Source organism: Phlebotomus argentipes, unplaced genomic scaffold, assembly GCF_947086385.1.
Source record: "Phlebotomus argentipes unplaced genomic scaffold, Phlebotomus argentipes genome assembly contig_5, whole genome shotgun sequence".
Taxonomy (NCBI): Eukaryota; Metazoa; Arthropoda; class Insecta; order Diptera; family Psychodidae; genus Phlebotomus; species Phlebotomus argentipes.
In genome coordinates, this window is record NW_026776165.1 from 10888270 (window position 1) to 10904860 (window position 16591).

General features: G+C 41.2%; 1 protein-coding gene across 1 annotated transcript; it reads left to right on the forward strand.

Annotated features, from left to right (window-relative positions):
- The first annotated feature begins 6296 nt into the window (after positions 1-6296).
- LOC132255998 (odorant receptor 67c-like) lies at positions 6297-7698 on the forward strand. The gene is made up of 3 exons (XM_059752176.1): positions 6297-6700; positions 6765-7458; positions 7567-7698. Exons 1-3 carry the CDS (start codon positions 6297-6299, stop codon positions 7696-7698), a joined length of 1230 nt encoding a protein of 409 aa, XP_059608159.1.
- The last annotated feature ends 8893 nt before the right edge of the window (positions 7699-16591 follow it).

Sequence of the window (16591 nt, forward strand, 5' to 3'; positions counted from 1 at the left end):
CATTAGCGGAGAAATTGTACTCAAAGGATAAAAATGTATGAAGACCATTCCTGGGCTTCAGCCAAGACGGCCACAAATGATCCAGTGTGGAAGGATTATCAACAAAGGGGCAACTTTAAACTTGCTAATGTAATTTCTCTGGCTCTCTCGCCTTGCATGCTAAGCTGGGGAATTGATACTGAACATAAGGACACTCTATTGATCCACTTCTTGATCCACTTCTAATATGAGAAACTTCCACCACAACTTGTCTTCCACTTCTCCGATTGATTGAAAATTACTATCAAATTATTGAACTCTAATCATATTGTTGGAGATATTACGAAAAGCAATAAACGAACAAGAATAATTTCAACATTTAAGGAGCAGAAATTGACACTGTACTTGATAGCTTCGTTACACTGTTTGTCGTGCATTAGAGCGTAAATTGTGTTGGTAAACATTTGACCTAGATGACGCCACTAAGTCCTCAATGCTGCCACGCAAAACCACTTGATTTTTCTCCCCCTTTTCCAGGCGCTTTCGCCATGTTTTGATATGTAAATCTTTGAATATTGGCGATAAAAAAATGTTTACCTTCTGTGCTGGATATTGAGGCGCACTTTGTCGTGGGAGAAAGTGGGCTGGTAATCCAGCGGTTGTGGTGTGGTTGAGAAAGTAGACACACTCATGAATATATTCCCCAAAACCGCCCATGAAGATTGTGGGCTTAGCTAAAACTGTCGTGCATTTTCTTGCTGGGAATCTCCGCGTGTATATTAAATAAGAGACCCATTGTGCACCTAAGACTCATTTGCATGAGATTCAGCTGCAGAATCTGCAGATAACAACACATGGGGCGGAGCTAAATTAAATTGGAGCCCGTCCAAAGTGGCGGGACTCCCCGGGAGTCTTGCAGAGTCATTGATTTTTCATCCCACAGGATCCTCAGGAGTCATCAATCTCCCACCCGTGACGGCATAATTGCCAGCGCCTGAGAGTCACGATGACCAATTCACGAGACACTGGATGCTGCTTAGCATTCAGGACTCGTTGTCTGGGCAAATTGCTCTCGATTGCAGTTGAGGCATATTCAAATTCACACCCCTTCAGAGTGCTCTGGCCGAGTGGCAGCTGATGTGGCGCAATTTCGCCACTCTTCGGCGCTGAAAAGAGTTCAAAGTAGGAGGAATGCTAAATATAGACGGTGTCTGAACAGCTGATTGAATATTTGAAGCCACTTTCTTCGGCGATATGTAATTTCTTTTCAACTTTCCGGACAGACCATGAATTACTTTATTACCCCTTGTCACTCTGGGGCGCAATCTGAATATCCGAGGAAGCTTCATGAATAGCAAATGTCGCCAGAACTCGCACGAGTCACATGGAGTAGCTCTACTGCAATCAATTATAGTATCACAGAGCGAGTCCTTCAAGTTTTTTTATTCACCCATGCGCCTGAAATTGCTCTCAAACTTGTCCCCAAATATCTCATTAAAGCAATTAACCCCTTAAAAAAGAACTTATAGCGTCTTCAGAGACACTATATAAGCACCTTCAGTGGCACATTGTCGATAGTCTGACAGCGTCTTGCCGTGTGTGAAGACATCCGGGAAGAAATGTTGGAGTTTTATCATGCAGAACTCAAGAAAGTTATCCTGTTCTTCTTCAAAGCATGGCGCTTGGATTTCCTCCCGAAAACCAAATGGAAGGCTCTAAACTTCCTCAGACTCTCAATTTATCCTCTGTGTGCAATTTTTGCGTGCTTCTGCGAAGCTTGGCACTTCTTCTTTCAGATTAACAACTACAACGACTTGATGGATGTGTCCTTCACCATTTCCATAGGAATTGCCATGTATCAGTGCATAATGATTTATCTGATCGTCCATGTTGGCAACAAAAACCGAATTCTAGGCGTGCTAGACTACTTCGAATCCCTGATTCTGTCCAAGGATAATCTCATGATTGCCGTGAGGACAAAACACTTGGAGAACAGCACGAGGATCGCCTATATCTGTTCTAGGTGAGTATACAGAATATTTTATACTGTATAATCGTAAATTTACGGTTTTGCCTTTCTAGGTACATTCTTAGGGCCACTTTCGGCGCCTGGTTCGTCATCGCTGCAAACTGTACTTACTGGTCCGGATTCTCCTCTCCGATGCTTTACGACGCTCCGGGATTGCCCGAAGACAGCATCTTCTTCTACCCAGTAAACCTGATTCATCAGTTCGTGATCTTCTTCACGAGCTACGAACTGCTGATGTTCTCAGATGTTGTCATCCTCATTATGATCATGTACTGTCAAGCTGAACTCAAAGCCATCACTGAACTCCTCTCGAGACTCAGTGAAGAGAACATTGCAGTGGAAGAGGGAACGATGATCTTAAGAAAAGCCTACGAAGTGCACTCGAATTTGTCACACTACTCCAGCAATCTCACAAAGTCTTTCTGGCATGTTTACCTTCAGAAGCTCCTCGCCATGATGTTGTATCTCTGCAGCATGTTACTCTGCTTTCAGTCCACAGACTCAATCCCAATTGGAGCAATCTTAAGTATTGTAATCATCCTAACTCAGGTCTTCATCATGTGCTTCTTCGGACAGATCCTGATGAACAGTTCTGAGCACATGGCAAAGGCGATTTACATGACGAAATGGTACGAAATGTCAGTCAAAGATCAGAAGACGATGCTCATCTTGATGATGAGATTCAATCTTCCGGTTAAGGTGGAAACTTTCGCTTTTGGGACAATTTCCAATTTCACCTTTGTTCAGGTTAGTTTTCCAAGGGCAAGATAAATACAAGCTTGTGAATGATTATCTTTGCAGATATGCAAGGCTTCAGTGTCCTATGCTGCTATTCTCTATACGGTTTTGCAATAAAGATTCCACACAACTTGGCATAAGTCTCATTGTTTTACTTAAACACTGGATCACAATGTTGAATGATAGTTTTGAGTCTTCGTCTGCAAAGAATAATAATTTCTGTATTGATATAGATTTTTGTAATAAATTATTCACTCAGTAATAACTAAATATTTTAATTTTCCTTGAAAAGTTCCTGATAAATTTGATTACTCAATCCCACTCAGTTCTTGAAGAATCGAATGAAACATCATCACTTCTGTTGCTTTAGCTCAGTCGTACTTTGACAATGTTGGAGACTTATCTGACTAATTTGAAGGCGATTGTGAGGTTTTTCTTTGCGGCCTGGAGATTTGACTTCTTGCCAAAGTCAAAATGCAGGCTTTTGAACGCAGCAAGGCTCTTGATTTATCCAATTCTGACCATTTTCGGTGGGTTTTGCGAAGTGTGGCATATCTTGGTTCAGATTGAAGACTACAGTGACTTGATTCATGTGTCTTTCGCCACATCCATTGCCATTGGATATTACCAGACTCTCATGATTTACACTCTGATCAATGTGAGCAACAAGAAGAGGATTTTCACGATTTTTCACTACTTTGAGAAACTTCTGGCGTCAAAGAATGACTCAATATTCGCTATCAGGAATAAATTCTACGAGAGAAATATGAAAATCGCTTATTACTGTGCAAGGTAAGAAAAGAAATTGCGTAAAAAGACGTGAAGTTTATCTGTAGTTTTTATCTTCTAGATATTTCTTCATTGTCACTTTCATTTCCTGGATTGGAATCGTTTGCTTTTGCATGTACACAACAGGATATTCTTCTCCGATGCTCTTCACAATACCAGGACTTCCGAGAGAAAGTGTATTTTTCTATCCAGTCAACATAATCAGTCAAATTTTCTTATTTCTTGCTGGTTATGAAATAATTATGTTCTCAGATGTCGTAATTATGATCCTGATCGTCTTGTTTCAGTCAGAACAAGAGTCAATTGCGTACCTTATTTCCAGTCTGGAGAACAGAGAAATTGCCAAGAAGCAAGGCGATGAAATTCTCAGGAAAGTCTTCGACATTCACTTGAGTTTGTCTGAACAGGCGAAGGAAATGACGCAATCTTTCTGGTACATTTACATCATGAAGCTCCTGCTCATCATGATGTACCTTTGCACCATGTTCTTGTCCTTCCAAGACATCAATGAAATACCTTTAGCTGCTTACCTGAGCATTCTCGTGATGACAAGTCAATCATTCATCTTGTGCTTCTTCGGCGAAATGCTCAAAACGAGTTCTGATCGCATGGAAAATGCGATTTACATGACGAAATGGTATGAAATGCGAGTGAAGGAGCAGAAGAAAATCCTCATCCTGATGACGAGATTTCATTTGCCGATGAAAGTGGAAACTTTCGGCTTTGGAACGATTTCGCTTTTCACCTTTGTTCAGGTCAGATTTTCTGGGCCTAAATTGAAAAATATACTTGATTTTACGAGTGAATTTTTCCAGATCTGCAAAGCCGCTCTCACTTACGCCGCAGTTCTCTACACTGTGTTTCAGTAATGGCAATAAATCGAACACTATGCGAATGTCTTTCACTTCAGTGGCAAACTTTGGCCTATGAATTACACAAAATGCAGCTTTACTCTTGCAAACTTTCCCATCAATTCCATCACACGACACTCCAATGTTTTATAAACTGTTTTGCAAAGGATTTTCACCACATTTGTGAATAAATCTTGCACTCTGAACGTGGAATATATATACATAGTGTATATAGTGTGAAAATGCTGGAGGTTTACAATGCAGCGCTGAGGAAGATTGTCTTCTTCCTCTTCACGGCTTGGCGATTTGAGTTCCTGCCAGGGTCAAATTTGCAATGTGTGAAGATGTTTAAGCTGTGCATGTTTCCGATGTGTGCAATTTTCTGCTGTTTCTGCGAAATCTGGCATGTTTGTGTGCAAATTGAGGACTACAGCAACCTTATCAACGTGTCCTTTGCCATATCAATGGCAATTGCTCTCTATCAGTGCGTCATGATTTACATAATCATCATTGTGATGAACAGGAACAAAATTCTGGGCATGTTTGAGTACTTTGAGAATTTGCTGCAGTCCAAAGATGTTCTGATGGCGAACTTGAGGAAGAAACATTTCGAGAGGAGCACAAGAATTGCTTACTTGATCGCAAAGGGCATTCTGACCTCCTCCTTTGGCTTCTGGTTTGTCATCGCCGCATCTTGCATTTACTGGTCGGGATTCTCCTCGCCGATGCTCTTCTACATTCCAGGCATCGCGAAGGACAGCATCTTCTTCTACCCTTCCAACCTCATTTTCCAAATCGTGGTGTTTTTCCTCAGCTACGAACTCATCATGTTCTCAGACGTCATGACAATGATAGTGATTATCTACTGTCAAGCCGAACTCGAAACCATCACTGAACTGTTCTCGAAACTCGATGGAGAAAGCGTGGCAAGTGACGGAGGAAGGATCTTGAGAAAAGCCTACGAAGTGCACTTGAAATTGCTGCAACAGGCGAAGGGTCTGCACACATTCTTCTGGCATGTTTATCTTCAGAAACTCCTCGCCATGATGTTGTATCTCTGCAGCATGTTACTCTGCTTTCAGTCCATGGAAACCTTTCCTGTCGCTGCGATTCTCTGCATGTGGATCATCCTAACTCAGGTCTTCATCATGTGCTTCTTCGGACAGATCCTGATGAACAGTTCTGAGCACATGGCAAAGGCAATTTACATGACGAAATGGTACGAAATGTCAGTCAAAGATCAGAAGACGATGCTCATCTTGATGATGAGATTCAATCTTCCGGTTAAGGTGGAAACTTTCGGCTTTGGAACAATTTCCAATTTCACCTTTGTTCGGGTTGGATTTATGAATTTCACTCACAAAGAATAGTTGAGAAATTCTGCTTTATCTTTGCAGATATGCAAGGCGTCAATATCATACGCAACTATTCTCTACGCATTATTTCAGTGAACTTAGGAATTGACTCTAGGTTAAACTCTGTGGATTTACAAAACCGCACTTTCACCACTGGTTTTTCTCTGGACAACTCATCCAGTGACTTCTTAAGCTGTTGTCTAACTAATGATCTGAGCATAGATTTATAGAATTTAGTCACTAAACGCACTCTGTTTTTGGAATCACCTTGAAAACAAGGTTGAAATAAAGTTCTTAGTGTATTATCAAATGGATTCAACATGGCTTGTGCTGTTCTACGCAATTAGAATTTTAAGAAACTATGAAAAAGGAGTAATAAAGTCTGGGCGGGAATAAATAATTAGCCACCGAACCCTTTTCGTCTCAATATGGCCACAATTAAGACATAATTACTAAAGGCGTGTCTGGGAAAGTTTCTAATGAATTTCTCCACTCACTTCTCAATGGTATAAAAACACCTTCACTAAATCACTTCATCTCACAAGTGCTTTCAAAATGCTAGAAGTCTATCAATCTGGTCTGAAGGATTTCCTCAACTTCTTCTTCTTGGCTTGGCGGCTGGATTTCCTGCCAAAGTCCAAATGGAGCCTTCTGAACTTCATCAGACTCTCGATTTATCCGAGCTACACGGCTTTCGGGGTCGGTTGTGAAGTGTGGCATCTTATCGGTCAGATGGAAGATTACAGTGACTTGATTCACGTGGCTTTCGCCACAACAATCGCCATTGGCTTCTCTCAAACCCTCATGATTTACGCTCTGATCAATGTTCACAACAAGGATCGAATTATCGCCATTTTTGACTACTTTGAGCAACTTCTGGCGTCAAAGGACAATCTAATTTCCGAGATCAGGACCAAATTCTACGAGAAGAATATGAAAATCGCTCATTATTGTGCAAGGTATGGAAATTTACCGAAAAACGTTTAAGAAAATACAATAATTTTAATTTTTCTGTTTCTCTAGATATTTTCTCTCTGGCACTTTCATTTGCTGGATTGGAATCGTATCCTTTTGCATGTATTTGTCAGGATATTCCTCTCCGATGCTCTTCACAATACCAGGACTTCCGAGAGAAAATTTCTTCTTCTATCCAGTCAACATTGTTTATCAAGCTTCTCTCTTTTTCATTGGTTTTGAGTTGTTAATGTCTTCAGACGTTATTATCATGATCATAATTGTCTTGTTTCAGTCAGAACAAGAGTCAATTGCGAACCTTATTTCCAGTCTGGAGAACAGAGAAATTGCCAAGAAGCAAGGCGATGAAATTCTCAGGAAAGTCTTCGACATTCACTTGAGTTTGTCTGAACAGGCGAAGGAAATGACGCAATCTTTCTGGTACATTTACATCATGAAGCTCCTGCTCATCATGATGTACCTTTGCAGTATGTTTCTAACTTTCCAAGACATCAGTGAAGTTCCAATTGCTGGAATTCTCAGCATTCTCGTGATGACGGGCGAAACTTGTATTTTGTGCTACTTCGGCGAAATGTTGAAGACAAGTTCTGATTTTATGCTGGAATCAATGTACATGACGAAATGGTACGAAATGAACCTGAAGAACCAGAAGACAATGCTTATCATGATGACGAGATTCTTCCTTCCCATGAAAGTGGAAACTTTCGGCTTTGGAACGATTTCGCTCTACACTTTTGTTCAGGTGAGACTGAAGGAATGAAAGGATTTCATAATCTAGGCTTTTATGGTTTGTCTGTTGTTTTCTAGATCTGCAAAGCTGCTCTTACTTATGCTGCTATTCTTTACACAGTCCTCAAGTGACTCTTTTACCTACAGCATGACTTACTGTAGTTTGAAAATGTTTATTTGGCATAAGATTATTCATCTTCTTGTTCTGTTCTCTCTTGCGAAAAAAGAAATTTCTAAGTGTTCGCAATATTGAGATATTAATTGAAGCAAATAATAAATAATTATATCCAGAGTTATTGGGAAAATTGATTGATTTATTCACTAAGTCAACTGTGGAAATAATAACCTTGATGAAAATTTCTTGCTAAAATTCTAATAAAAGCACTCTAATTCAAGATTGTGATTTTTTTCTCTCAACTTCCTTCTATTCTCACGCGATTCATCTTTAATTTCAAAGAATTCCTCGTCCATTTCACATCTGTCAATTACTATTATTAGTGTGATGGTTTCTAAGAAGAATCATTACTTTATTCATTGATGAACTCTGCACAAATATCAGTTCAATTGATTGGCAGTACTTGGAAAACACTCGCAGCACAGCAAGATGGAATCAAATCACTCAAAAGTTTGAAGACAATTGTGTGGTTTTTCTTCACCGCTTGGCGTTTGGACTTTCTGCCAAGATCCAAATGCGGGCTCATCGACGTCTTAAGACACTCGATTCACCCAATTTCAGCTGCTTTTGGGGGATTCTGAGAAGTGTGGCAACTTTACGTGCCATTGGAGGATTACAGTGACTCAATTGACTTGCCTTTCACCATAACTTTTTGCCATAACATTTTACCATGTCTTGAAAACTTTCGGCTTTGAAACGATTTCGCTTTTCACCTTTATTCAGGTCAGATTTTCCAGGCTAAATTTGAAAAATACCTGATTTTGCGATTGATTTTTTGCCTGCAGATCGGCGAAGCTGCTCTCACTTACGCTACACTGTGTTTTAGTGACCAAAATGCTAATATCGAAGGCTGGAAGACCACTGAAAACCCCTCGAAATTGCAATAAAAACACTCAACTCTGCAGAGCTTTGCCGTCTCCCGAGATCAGAGAAAAGCGCATGTAAATTGCTGGTGCACAGCAAGCATTATCTGCTAATGTGTGATACCATCAAATGCCCCACGGAAATACCACTGAAGGGATGCTTTGGGGTCCAAATAATTTTTTAATTTGTATTCAGATTGAGTCACAAGGGAGAAATTGTGGTTGCAAGTACAACTCAATGTGTGTTTCCCGGACTTTTTTTCTCTCTCCTCTTCTCGCCTTAATTTTCCCCTTTCCGCACTCCTCGACAGTGTTTGAAAAAGAAGCGCCAAAGAGCATTGGAAAAAAGTCTGCTAAACATAATTGGGGTTTCGGAAGCGTGACGATGCATAATTATGTCTGGAAATTTAATGAGAATTAAATAATTTTTGCTCCCTATCTTATGGTTGGAATCTGCAGAGCGAAGGGGAAATTGATGAAATGTCGTCTGTCATTGAGGTTACGCGAAAGAATGTCCGAAGATGTGTTATAGAGATAAAATCATGGCGAAAGACAAATTCATTAGACGGTGAGAGTCAAGTGGTAAATTAATTTTGAAGAAAAGCAAGTGTGTGAAATCCTAATTTACCCACTAAAATCACCCTTTTAATTACGGCGGGAACTCCTGTCGTGAATTACGGTCAGGTGCGAAGGATGAAAACGATGCCAAGAGGGTGCCTTCATTAAAATTTATAAAAAGCCACCCCAATTTCGGGTGCGGCATGTGAAAATTCCACCAATTTGCAATAATATTAAATTATGAATACATTGAGTGTGAATATCTGGTAAATAACCCATCGTGAGTCGCATAAATAGCAAATTAGATTCGCAATTTCCAGTCTTGGGTAGTTGGAATTTATGATAACACGATCGAAAGTGTGTTACTTATCAAGGGGTGAATAAACTGTGACGTTCACACCGCAACAATGGACAATTTTTCTCTGTTTTGAGAAGCTTTTCGATTATTTATAAGTGCTTTTTGGAGTTCTTTTTGCTGAAGAACAGAACGAAATTGGACAATGAAGGAAATTGGATTTTAAACACTTCGCATTAAACCGTCACTCGTGCTGTCTTGAGTCCGCTTTAACAGCCTTTTTGGGGCGCTAAAAATTAATAATCTGCCCAATGAGGTGGAGCGAAAGCCAAGGCGAAAGCTCTCTTTAGTTGTAATGAACACTTTGGGCGTCCGGAAGCAGGAAAACTCACCATAAATCTCCTTTATCAACCGATTTCATGACACTTCATCATCTTTTCCGTGGCTGTTGTTGGCACACGAGATAAGGCCACTCATTTGATGCTCCGACCAGAGAATGAAGCCCTCCTCGCCGCTGCCAGTTTAATGGTCAGCCCAGAAAGTCTCCGCCCGCCGTGCGATATATCTTGTTTACGCAACAGCAAAAGCTCCAGAGCTTCCTCCTCGTCCTTCCGGCCGACGAGTGCGACACTGTCGAGGCTCTCGAGGGCCCAGAAAGCGCGCCCAGATTAGGCGACAGAGTGTGAGTTTCACTGTGGGGAAAAAGAAGAAACACGCCCGGAATTTGTTTGGCATGGATAGCAATCTGAAAAGAGAAGCGATTTAAATTTATTTCCATGGAAGTTTATCTGGAAACTTCGCCCCTAATGATTTACAACTTCGCCTCATATATATTGAATTGCGAAAGAAAGCACAAACAATGCGCGACAGAGATGAGAAGAGGAGAGAGCTTTCAGGGGAGAGCAAAATAGCCCCACTTTTCATCTTCAGGCCTGCGGCTGGGGAAACACAAACGTTGAGCATTTTTAAGTTTCTTTGTTTTTACACTTTTTAAAGGAGGAAAGTTTGCGCCAAAGTTCCTACAAATTCAATTTCCCGAAGGAGGAAAAATGCACAATTTCTTCAGACGTGCATTTTTCCACCGATCTCATTGTCTTTTTAAATGGTAATCACAAATTGAAAAATTCCTCCAACTTTTCATCTTGTTTTGAATTTATTCCCCCCCTACTTGCGCTCTGGGAAAATTGTGCGAGTGTTTCCATCCTTGAGAGAAAGTTAGAAATTGCATTTTATCATGCTTTTGAGTGTATATTCAGCGGAATAATTAAAGAAATGGAGCGATTTCTCAAGGAAAATCGGTTTTTATCTCGTGTTAACAATGCTTGAAGCCTTCTTTCTGTCTGCGATATTCTTGCAAGTGCCACTGAGGAAATTAAGGAAATTGAAGGAGATTCTTCAGGGACGTCTTCAGAATCTCTCTGCGGTGAAAGGCATGATAAAGAGACGTAAGAAAAGAAGTCCCTTCTTGAGCGGAAGCATGGAAAAAAGTGCACAAGAGGGAGACTTTATTAAAATCCTCTGGAGTTTGTATCGACTTTGGTGTGGATTTAATTCATTTCTATCTCTCTCTCTCTCTCGTTTTTACTATCTCAAAGAAAAAAAAGGGGAAAAGAACGTTGGGAGGGGCAGAATGAATATATTTTCTCTCCCTAAGCAGAAGAAAAATGTATATCTTTCACAATGAAGCGTTTTCCCAACTTCATTCTTCTTGCCATGGCAAAAGGAGCTTAATCGAAAATCCTCGTATTTATATGTAGCTGAACATACTCGTTGTATTTTATTGAAAATTGCGAATTCATTTAAACGACTCGCCCTCCTTTTTTTTGGGAGGCTCGAGGAGGAATTTTGGGGAAGAAAAACGAGGGATATTGAATTGACTTATACTGGTGATTTTTGGGAGATTTCTTTTACTTATATTTCAGTGCATTTTCAGCCATAAATTCAATGAAAACTTACACTAATAGCAGTAAAAGATCACAGGGAAATATGTAGAATTATATACTTATGAGGCAAGAGTGGAAATTTGGTGCAACTTTGACAAGAGATTCTCATTGTGAATTTCCTGCATCACAAAAACCATGAGAAAAAGTTACTACATAATGTTCACTCGTGTTAAATTAAGCTCCAAATTGACATTGAACAATTCCACACTTTTAAATCCTCACTTTGTACATCAAAGCATTAAATTTTCCTCTGTAACTTCGTATTTTGAGCGGAGAAAACTCCATCAAAAGAAATACTGTGAAAGTTCAACGATTGTTCAAATCAATGTCAATTTTTCAGCGAGCTTGCAACTTCTGCAAGACCTGATGAATGGCGTTGTAAAGTGTTTGCGCACTTTAAGGAATCCAGTCACGTGTGACAATCCTTATAAGAATTCTGTGGCAAAGCAATAATTCGCCTCTTCTAGCCGTTTGCTGAGTGTGGCTAAATGTTGTGCACGCAAATCGTGATCGACAAAAAAGGAGTGGGCTAATTTTCTGTCGGGAAGAAAGAGAGCGAGAGAGAGGAAAATTGCCAAAAATACAGCCGAGCAAACATGACGTGAAATATTGAAAATTGCCTCATTTTCCTCTTATTTGCTCTTCGGCACACAAATTCTTATTTGGCCAATTTTATTTGTGGAAATGTCGAGAGAGGAAAAAGTTCAGGTCAAATTTGAAATCAAAACAGCGCACAAAAATATCTATTCATGGAGTTTCTTCGCGCTCTTTCAACTCCACCTCAAAAGCCATTATTCAAATGCAAGTTGCTGGGAAATTGTGATTTTTAAACACACTTCCTGTACACTGAATAATTCATGTGTACATTTTATTTTTCTCTTTTCTCTTTCACCCGATCTTCTGCGCTGTTCATCGACACCTTTTTTCTTCCTCTGGTGGGTGGAAAATGTTCTGCGACCGGAAAAGTATGAGTCATTTGGTCATAGATAATTAAAACATCATTAAATGACCAATTAATAGAGTAATAAGTGGGTTGACTGTGGGAAATGGAGCCATTTCTTCGATTTCACCACACCAACACTGCTGATTAACCGTGGATTTTCCCCATGTAATTGCCAAGCGGCATTAGCGCGAACGTGGCCGGATATTAATTAGGGAATTGACGTATCACTCAAAGGTCCTGAACTAGGCAATTTTCTCCCCGAAGCTTTCGCCCTACTTTCCACGATGTGTGCGCGCCCAGAACGCCTGAACGCACTATCGAGTGAAACATTTTAATCTGGAGACATCCTTCTGGCCTTTTTCCTGTGGTCTCACTGTGAATTCCATACATGAAATTTCTGGTGTCAGGCGTATTTTGTCCCTTTCTCTGCCTGCGCACCACCAAAATCGACCCTCTCGACATAACTTCCAGGCTCTCAACGCGGGTGCAAAAAAAGGCGAGCCGCAGCAGTTTCCGGGCTGAATTTGCATTTTTATGGCAAGAGAAGTAAAATAACTTTGGGATTATCGTTGGGGATGCTAAAGCGACGAGTGTCTCTTTAACATTTTAAAGTCCGCGCGCAGCATCCATAAAGTGCTCCCCAGTGGGCAACCCATAGTGTCGCTTTGGATTCAATTATAAAAACGCGCGCGTGAAAGTGTTGAGTATTTATTGGACCAGAGATACAAATAACTGCCCTGCAGGACATTTGGGTCACCCCCGGTCGGGCATTTTCACGGCTGACAATTATTGGTGCGCGAGTGACGAGCAGAATTTTCGGGGCAAATTTGCATTCTCAATGACTCGCGAAGCGCTGAATTGCTATTTTCAGAGTCGCTGCGTGCGTACAGAATCGCCAGAATGGATTAACTATTCAATAACAGTTTGATTTTCTGCCAAAATATTTAGAGTAGCCAGTGTTAAAAATTCAAATTTCAGAGTGTGTCTCAGAGGAAATACTGCCTAATGAATACAGCTCAAGCCCCGCCCATTCGTTTGCTCCGCCCTCTAGATTTGTATTCTTACGTATTTAGCAGTAAGATCTTATAAAAAAATCAACTTCTTAATTGATAGAAACCAGATATTAGATAGAATAACACGTTTCTGACTTTTTTATCACTTGTCTTGAGCAAGCGCGCAAGAAGCTTCCTTCTATTGTCTTAATGGGCAAACTAAATAGCTTCCATCGTTGTTCCTTGAATCATTAAATTGATTTCACTGTGTTAAATTGTTTCAACATCCCTGAGACACGATGCATTGTCTCCGCCGAAGCTTGTGAGCATTGTGAAAAATTCACAAGACGCTTTTCACCGGCGAGCGGAGTGATTTTCCCGTCTTTCAGCATGTCTGGCACGATGCTGAGTAAACAGCCGTCTCGCCGCCCAACTCCGCCAATGTGAAGCCAGTGCGCTTTTGTGGGTGGAAAATCTATCGATTATATGGCTACTTTTCTCACTTTTGCCACTCGATCTCCGAGATTGACAAAAGTGCGCGTCTTCCGCCCAAAAGGCTCTCGAGAGTGTGATTGAAAAATCAATACATGATGAAATTTCCGGCGTTTCTGGGAATTCCATTCCAATCAATCTACACTTCTCTCGCGCCAACACTGTCCGGAATAATTAATTTAACACCGCATTTGCTTGAGAGGGAGGTTTTTTTGTGGGTCTCTGTGAATCTCGCTCCATTCATTTTCCCAACGCAACAGAATGTTCTGCTCGTGACATCATTGCGCGCTGCCGCACAGTTTAATGCACAAGACAACAGTGGTCAAATTAATAACTCAAGCTTGATGGCACATCTGCCGTTGACACTGAAAGAAATGCGTCGTCCTCGGAAGTTTCTGACTGTGAAAAGCACACGAGTTAATGACTTGATTTTAAATTAGTTGTGCGAGTTTTTCTAGCCACGCAGAGACAATATTTTTGAATGCAAACCCATGAGCAAAAGTTTCAATCATTTGCGGCTCTATTTGCAAATTCTTCCACTACCACACAGCATTCTTGGGCGCAACTTTCTCAACGATACACTTCACTGGCGAGTAATTGTGAAAGTTGGATCGTCGAATTCACAAAATTCCTGCGAGATATCTGCAATTTCCGAACTCTGGGGTGTCAATTTCCACCCCTCGGCAGATGGGAAAATTCTTTCCCACTCGACATAATGAGGTGTCTCTCTGGGTGGGATTCCAGGCCAATTCTCCCCAATTACATATTTCTTCTCCGCCGGCGAGAGCCACACATTGGCTTTGGTGCTGTTCTTCGGTCACACACTAATTGCACTTTCTGGCTTCAGCTGAAATGATGTTGTATCAATTTCGCCAACACAGCGCATCTCTGGACTCTGGACTTCCGTATCCCGGCATCAATGGCGAGTTATTATGCTCTGCACTGCACAATTTGCATGAAAAATTGGACAGCAGAGCACAAAGTGCTTTTTCACCTTTTCTTCCTAAACTTCAACTACTTGCAAATTCATTTGGAAACTATCATAAACCATTCTCTTGCCCCGAGAAGAGCATTTCTGCCTTTTTCGACCCCTGAACACCTAAAATCCTGGCTCATCCGCCCCCTATTTATTGCTAAACCCACACTCTGTCCGCTGATATCCTGACATTGCGCCACTGCTGAGTCGCACATGGAAAAAACAGGTAGTGAATCTAACGCGGTGACCGCACAGTTTTGTGCACTCACTATCGCCAGTACACCTGAAGTGGCACTCATGCGGGAAATTCCAGTTTGTCTCGCTTTGGTGCGGCCTTTTGCTGTGGGCGGACGCGCCAAACCCCGAATCTGCAGCCCCAGAATCCACTGGAAATTCACTGTATTTCCCATGGTCAAATCAACTCCCCAATGCATTGGTAAAAAAATCCAATTTCCCAACACTTTTCCACCTTTGCTGGGCTTAAAGCATTTGGTGCCTCTAGATTGGAGTGAAATTGCACAATCCGCAGGACATTCAATTAGACTATTTAAATTCTGATAGTGAAATACGCGCGAATGAAGAGGATTTTCCCGATAAGCCTTTGTAAATGCATTTTTTGCTCTCTGAAAAAACCTGGAAAATCAGACTGTGACTGTCATGAGAATTGTTCTGCATCAGAACAGTAGAGAAAATATGTTTTAATACAGCGTTTGATTTGTTCAAGATGACTAAAATGACTCAATTTTTAGCAGCAGAAACAATTTTTTTTACTGACCAAATGAACTTTTAACTGACCAATTTAACGCTGCCAATCTTCAATATTTCTTGAAGATGCAAATGCAACACTGTAAATTGTAAGATTCCAGCTCACGTCACACGATTCCATGGGATCTAAAAGCAATTACTGAACGCGACCCCCTCCCCCAATTAGGGGCGCATATTGAAAAAGCTCGAGTGCAAAGGATCCCTAATGATTTCTCCGGCAGGAATAAGCACGATTTCTGGGGGGATGAGGGTGAAATTCAAAGCAGGGCGGAACTTGAGAAAAGGGGAACATGTACTGAAGTCATTACCGGTCCGACGATGACACGCTGGCTGGATGCCAAATTAAAATGGAGCATCAGCTTTCGCAAGCCCGTGTTTTTCCTTTTCCCAAAGCACGGAAACACGACACCGTGCCTCACTTTCCTTCTGACACACTCGCCGGAACGGCATCCCATTCATCGGCGCGACGGAAGCTGAGCAAAGAGAGCGCGAAATCCCATTCATGCCGCGGGTCAGTCGCCACTCCAGACATCCTCTTACCTTCCGATTTACCTTTAAATCCCCATCGATTTTCCCCGGGCGACGCGCGAGATGAAAAACCAGGTCATCAGAGTCGCATTTATCAAAGGCGCGCACGATTATGGTGAAAATCCTAGTGTGAAGTCGAGTGACAAAAATTACCCCCAGTGTTAAATCGCATCTTTTCTAACTCTATTTTCCTGCAACTGAGTTTCCCCCTGTGCCAACAGCACCCTCGACAGTCTCCCAACCCACCGGAAGATTAACTACAACTTGCGTGTCCCATCAAAGTTTCAGTGCATTTGAATGTTTTCCAAACTTTCACGTAGCACTTTAATCACTTTCACATTGAATTAGAATCCAGAGTCGGCATGTTGTCTGGTCGCAAGTTGACTTGAACAGTTCCAAAATTAATTTATGACACTTTTCTCACTCTCCCCACTTCCGGCATTTCGTCATAATTTTTCACCGACAACTTTTTCCATGCGATGCGCAAATATTGTAGAGAAAAACACACACACGGACGCCCAGATTTGTTGACTGTCTCTCATAGTTTTGGGCAAAATGGGGAAGGACAAATATCCTCTTCTGAGGTCATAACTCATCGATTAGGAAGCAATCACGC